The sequence below is a fragment of the Heteronotia binoei genome, chromosome 21 (genome assembly GCF_032191835.1).
Source record: "Heteronotia binoei isolate CCM8104 ecotype False Entrance Well chromosome 21, APGP_CSIRO_Hbin_v1, whole genome shotgun sequence".
Classification (NCBI taxonomy): Eukaryota; Metazoa; Chordata; class Lepidosauria; order Squamata; family Gekkonidae; genus Heteronotia; species Heteronotia binoei.
The window spans coordinates 165,493,537-165,500,545 of record NC_083243.1 but is presented as its reverse complement, the minus strand read 5'-3'; the positions used below and the strand labels follow the sequence as shown (position 1 = coordinate 165,500,545).

General features: G+C 45.4%; 1 protein-coding gene across 1 annotated transcript in view; it reads left to right on the top strand.

Annotated features, from left to right (window-relative positions):
* The first annotated feature begins 4,011 nt into the window (after positions 1-4,011).
* Positions 4,012-7,009, top strand: part of LOC132590214 (inner centromere protein-like) — a 34,887-nt gene continuing 31,889 nt past the window's right edge. Inside the window, exon 1 of the mRNA XM_060263177.1 lies at positions 4,012-4,158. Within this exon, the coding sequence (XP_060119160.1) occupies positions 4,031-4,158 (128 nt within the window). The 5' untranslated portion in view covers positions 4,012-4,030. The remainder of the gene's footprint in view (positions 4,159-7,009) is intronic.

The following is a 7,009-nucleotide window of genomic DNA, read 5'->3' as shown; positions in this document are numbered from 1 at the left end:
TGTGAGGTAGGTGAGGCTGAGAGCTCTTGAGAGAAGTTTCCAGAACTGTGACTGACCAAAGGTCACCCAGCCTGTGAAAGAGTGGGGAATCAAACTTGTTTCTTCCGGATTAGAGTCCGCACACTTTCATCACTACACCGAACTAGTGCAGGGCTGGAACTTTAAAAATATATAAGGACAACTGTTAAAGCACGCAAATTAAAACATGTTGTAGCACACAGGCCTCATAGGGTTGCCAGGTCCTCCTTGCCATGGGGAGGGGGGGGCAGGAGAGAGCAGGGTAGGGTTGGCAGATCCAGGCTGGGAAAGTCCTGGAGATCTGGGGGTGGAACCTGGGGAGGACAGGGATCTCTGTGGGGTACAATGCCATAAAATCCACCTTCCAAGGTATCCATTTTCTCCAGAGGAATTGTTCTCTACTCTGGAGATGAGCAGGGCTGGAATCCCTTAAGACTTTATAATTTTCTTTTTGAAGAAAAATGCAGAAGCAAAAGCTGTCAGGTACACTTCTCAAATCTTTGGAGCTTTTTTTTTTTTTAAAGGAAAAGACTGAAGACCAGTTTGCACTCAAAGGAGAGAGGAAACTTGTAGCGCTTCAGACACCAACAGCTTTATTGGAGGCCACAAAAGCTTACAAACTGTTTGGTGTTTACTCTTTAGGATACCACGTTTTATTTATTTTTCTTAACGAGTTAACACATCTAGCTACTCTAGAACACTGGAAGCATAAAACCTTCATAGCTTAAAAAGCAACAACTACAGAATCTTTATATCCACATAAACGTTTCGAATTCATTTGGTAGGGGAAAGGCCGCCCTCTTATTTCTAGCAAGACAAGATGCGGGAACCAAAAGGTTCCAAGGCCCTGCCCGCGCAGTTCAAAGTCGGCTAGCAACAACAACGCGAATACTAATCAAATACTGCTTTACCCTTCCTCCGGCGGAAGTCTAAGGCAAAGCAGTCTTCAGACAACTCCTTGCCCAGCTCCACAGGTAACAGGCACCACGGGAGACGGCTTTCCCAACACGCACGCGCAGCCAAGACGAAGGTGCCCAGGGAGACACCGGAACATTCCAAACAAATGCCCTCCCTCCCCCGGCTCCGCGAGACCACATCACGCCGGCAAGAGTAGCCCGTTGGCATAACGGCCGTTCATTGGCTCTAAAGCGTCCGAAAAGCTCCACCCCTTTTGTTTCCGCAGAAGGGAGCGGGGAGGGCGCTGACGTTTTCTAGCACCCCTCCCCTTTGAGCGTGTAGTTTGAATCTTTGAGCCATTCCGAATTCGTGAAAAGTGCGAATGAAAGGGTTTTAAAAAAAAAATTCATAAGCAGTCTTCCCCCAGAACATCACTAAGCTGTAATATAATAATAATAAATTTATTTTTTAATATCTTGTAAGAACCAACCAAATTGATGCAAAACATGGTGTAAACTTTTGAATTCACCAAAAGTCTCTGGATGTCACAAAATTTAATAAGCTTAATTATTAATTTAGTAATAATATCTTATTCATAAGATACAAGAGGGAAAGGCAGATATTCTTCAAGGCCAGCAATAAGTTTAACTTTACGGAAGATATGCTAAATTACAGGTGGTCTCTGGGTAATTCATTCGGGTCCTCATTTTCTAATCTCTTTCAGAAATGTATAACACCCCCTTTTTAGGAAAAGCCCGCCTCTTCCCTTTTCATTTCCCATACCTGCTTTTTTTTTTAAACGTGTTAAGTGACTCCTCAGCCAATAGAATACGCCGTTCCTGAGCGCTCTGCCTCCGATTGGAGCGCAGGGAGAATGGCGTATTTTTAAAAATCATAGCGAGCGCTTTTGCTGCTTTTCCGCGATCGGTGTTGTTAACGCTTTTGGGGCGCGCGTGTGGGGGAGGGGTCGTGGAGAGAAATTTGCAGGGCGGTGGGGGCTGGATCTTCAGGGGTTGGGGTGGCTGCAGTCTGAACCGAATGGCTGCTGCTTTGCACCCTTAAAAATCTGCCCTCGTCCGAGAGTATTGCTGTGTACTGGTACATACCGAACCAAATCTATTGCGGTAAGTTGCTCAAAAATGTCCAGCGCAGCCCTGAGGCTGCTTGTTCGGAAGAAAGTTTCGTTGATTTCGGGAGGACTTGCTCCATAAGTGCAGTGGTTAGTATTTCAGTCTTAATTGCCGTGGTTTAGCCTATGTACTGGTTTCTTACGGAGTTGCTTTCGTCATAACAAAGCCATTTTTAATTCGGTGTTATTTCTGAGAGAAGTACTTATAGGGTTAGGGGGGTGGTTCATTTTTTTCAAATGTTAAGATTGCTGCATTGGAAGTCCTACTTACAAATTGTGTTATCTTATTTACATTATTTAGTATTGGGGAGGGACGGTGGCTCAGTGGTAGAGCATCTGCAGGTTCAAACCCCGGCATCTCCAACTAAAAAGGGTCCAGGCAAGTAGGCATGAAAAACCTCAGCTTGAGACCCTGGAGAGCCGCTGCCAGTCTGAGTAGACAATACTGACTTTGATGGACCAAGGGTCTGATTCAGTATATGTTCATGTTGTGTATCTTTCTTGAAAAAAAAAAACTCAAGCCATATCATAGTGTGATGGGTTTGGAGTTAACGTTTAATTTGCGTTCTGCAGATGCTCAGAAGCTGTTATAGCTACCTGAAGAACTGGTTATACATTTAGAGAAAACATGATCCACTATCTGTTAAGTTGGGAGGACTAGACAAGTTCACTTACGAATATGAAGTTGCTAAGAGAACAAAGGAACTTCCCCCAGTGATGGTTTAGTAGTTTTTCTGAACGATGCCGAAAAGGAGAGAGTTCTTTGTAGGGAGACGGGGAGGAAGCTTTTTTAACTACAGCAGGAATCTCCAGGCTTTTAAAGCTGTAGGCATTGTTGGAGTTTTGAATGGAGGTACCACAATGAACTGGATGCTGCAGTAGGTGAAGGCAGATGTTTGTACACACACAGGGCTTTTTTTTTAAGCAGGAACACAGTTCTGGCTGGCTTGATGTCAAGAGGTGTGACCTAATATGCAAATGAGTTCCTGCTAGACTTTTTTCACAAAAAAGCCCTGTGCAAAACAATGATGGCATCAGGGGATGGCCTTATATGCAAATGAGTTCCTGCTGAGCTTTTTCGACAAAGAAAACTCTATACACACACACCGAATGGGGAATAGAAAACAAAAATATATGCACAGAAGAAGGGTTGTGGTGTGGTAATGCACATACAAAACACACGGGGGAAATAACTGGATGAGTAAAATGCGTACACAAGACTGCCAGATACGGAAGGCTGAGAATTAAACACACATCTTTTTCTTTGTATTGATTTTGTGTACATAGGGAAGAATGGAACAGAGACCACTTAAAAAGACTCTTCAGTCAACCATACTTGCATACAAGTGCTTTATTCCTTACAAACATTTGTGTATCTGTTAAACAGGAGCTCTAATTTCTTTACATGTTTCTGGAATAGAATTGATTAATTCCTCAACTAGTTTAGTTAATCTGTTGTCTTATAGAAATATCTCTGTACCTGTGGTGGCTCAGTGCATTTATTAAAAAAGCAAATTCTACAAAACGCAATATCTCTAGTGCCGTCTCTTCAAAGATAAAATTTCTATAAAAGTGTAAGACCTTGGGGCACCATACCACTGGTAGAAGTAGAATGCCTGTAATAATGCTTACTTAGAAATATGCATAATGTTGCAGCCTTTGCTAAAAAGAGAACTCTAGTACCATTTTTTCATATGTGTTTATAAAACTGAAATATTGCCATTCTCTGGAATTTCAGGGCAGAAAATTTCCTTGCATGGCTGTAGGTTTCTCTGATCTAAAATGCATCACAACAAATGGGTCTATAGTAAAGTAACTAACTCCACAAGTGTTTTTTTAGCCAACACATATAGCCTACATTTTAAAATCATATATCCTTTCTAAAGAACTTTCAGGCTTTACTGTTAAAATCGGATATAGGGTGTGCCATTGAGGTGATAAGATTTTTTTTCCTTTGATTTCAGCAGGATCAGCTTGAGGGTGAAGATGTTGGACATTGCATGCCTGGAAGAAAAATGTAGAAACAACATTTCAGAATTCCTGCACAATGTCGACAACAGAGATTTTGTATGGCTGGATGAGATTCTTGAAGAAGCCAGCAAGATATTAAAGAGGTAGGAGCCATAGAGATGGCTGGACAGTGTTACTGATGTAACAAACACGAATTTGAGCAGACTTCGGAGGATGGTGGAAGACAGGAGGGCCTGGCGTGACTTTGTCCATGGGGTTGCAAAGAGTCAGACTCGACTGCGACTGAACAACAACAGGAGCCATAGTGCAGGAAATGCTGCAGAAAAAGTGTCATATCAGTGAAAAACTAACAGTACAGAAACTGACTAAGAAAATCATAGCTTGGATTTAGGATTGCTGCTAGGGATGTGCAAAAAAAAAAATTCGGAATTACACGGATTCGGAAGTACACGGGGAAAAAAATTCGGATTCCCCGTGTACTACTGAATACCATATTCGGAATAGCCGCATATACGGTAATGCGCGGCTATTTCCGGCAATGGCAATAGCCATTGGCAAATAGGGTATATTTGAAGCCGCCTGGAGGGGGGGGTTTGAGGGAGAGCCCCCAGATTTGCAGGGGACCTGCAGGGGACTCTCCCCTCCAACCCCCCCAAGTCCCAAAAAGATTGGGCCAGGGGATCCCATTCCAGGGGCACCCAAAGAGGGTGCCCCTATTCCATCATTATACCCTATGGGCCATTGAAATCAATGGCAAATAGGGTATAATTGAAGCCGCCTGGAGGGGAGGGGGTTTGAGGGAGAGCCCCCAAATTTGCAGGGGACTCTCCCCTCCAATTCCCCCAAGTCCCAAAAAGATTGGGCCAGGGGATCCCATTCCAGGGGCACCCAAAGAGGGTGCCCCTATTCCATCATTACACCCTAAGGGCCATTGAAATCAATGGCAACATAGGGCATAATTAGAGGCTACTGGGGGGCAGGGGGTTTGAGGGAGAGCCCCCAAATTTGCAGAGGACCTGCAGGGGACTCTCCCCTCCAACCCCCCCAAGTCCCAAAAAGATTGGGCCAGGGGGTCCCTGTCTTTGGGCTCCCCAAAAGGCCCATTGCCAACAATGATGGGGAAAGCCCAATTAGCCACTTCCTCCACTACAATTGCTGTGGGGAAAGTGGCTTTGGCCAGAGGGGGGTTTGAGGGAGAGGCCCCAAAACTGCAGGGCAGCTTCAGGGGACTCCCCAGCATGCAACCCCCCTGGCCCCAAAAGACAGCACCCATCTGTGGGCGCCCCAAAAGGAACACTGCTCCCAATGGTGAGAAAAAACCAATTAGAGCCACTTCCTCACTGCAATTGTCGTGGGAAAAGTGGCTCTGGGGAGCAGGAGGTTTTGAGGAGAGCCCCCCAAACTGCTGTGCAGCGTCAGGGCACTGTCCCACTCAAAACCCACAAGGCCAAAAAAAAATTGGACCGGGGGTCCAATTCCTGGGGCACCCAAAGCCAAACCTAACTTCACACCAGAGAATCTCTATAGGACCCAAATGCACTACATCCCTCTATCTACTCTATGAACCCCGCAGGCCTGGAACCAATGTAAACCCAGTTGCCAACGTCACTGCCACACAAAACACAATCTGCTCAAGGTCTGCTCTGCAGACCTGGCTGCAGCAAACCCAGATGCCAGCTCTCCAGCCCTGCCCCAAACAACACGGGGAGAGCTGGCCAACAACAAAAAGCCTGCTGTTTCTGGGTTTCTCACCCAGGTGCCAGCTTCCCTGCCACAGAACACACAATCTACAGATGCCAGCTCTCCAGCCCTGCCCCAAACAACACGGGGAGAGCTGGCCAACCACAACAAGCATGCTGCCTCTGGGTCTCTCACCCAGGTGCCAGCTTCCCTGCCCCAAACAACACAACTCTAGTCTCAAACAAGAGAAGTGGTGGACCAACTCAAGTGTTTAAAAAGTGGCCTTTCACCAATAAGAAAACTTAGGCCAAATCAGTCAACAACACCCCCCCACCCCCAAACCAGGAAAAGTGACAACAGGAAAAAAAGGCCAAGCAAAGCAACTCAAGATTTTAAAAAGTGGCCTTTCACCAATAAGAAAAATTAAGCCAAATCAGTCAACAACACCCCCGCCACCCCCAAACCAAGAAAAGTGACAACAGGAAAAAAAAGGCCAAGCAAAGCAACTCAAGTTTTTAAAAAGTGGCCTTTCGCCAATAAGAAAACTCATGCCAAATCAGTCAACAACAACACCCCCACCCCTAAAACCAGAACCATGAAAAGGGGGACAAAAGTGGCCTTTTAAACAATGAAAATTAGGCCAAACAGCACCCCCCCCCCAATAACCTGAAGAGAAAAGTAACACAGCAGCAACACAACACAGCAGCAACAAATCAAACAATGAAACAGTAAAAAACTCAACTTTTAATAATACAGGAACTCCCCCCCCCAAAAAAAAACCCCTTCACCCTAACCCCAAAAAATCCAAGCCACCCAAATCAGGAGAAGTAAAAGGACACTGCACTTTAAAAAGTCCTCTCACTAAATTAAGATATGGGCAAATTAGCAAAAACCCCCCACCCCCAGCAGAACCTAACCCCAACCCCAAATAGGCTACCCTACCCAGCCAGTACTCAGTCACCCAGCCAAATCTGGACAAGTAAAGGGACTCTAGTCCTTTTACCAACAAAAACTAAAACAAGAACCCCAAAACTGTCTTACCTTGTCTTCTCTGAGTCCAGGAAAGTAAGGCTGAGTGAGAGAGCAGCAGGCAGCAGCAGCTGAAGCCAAGGGCCAGCCACCAGCAGCAGCACAATCTCTCTCACACACACCAAGCCACACACCAACACAGCAATGGAGGAGTCCAGCAGGAAGACTCCTTTAAAAGGTTCTCTGGCCCTACAGAGAGCAATTTCAAAAAATAGCACTGCTCTCTGATTGGCCAGACAACAGTGCTTACTTGGATACCCAAGTAAGCAAAAGATCAAAAATAAC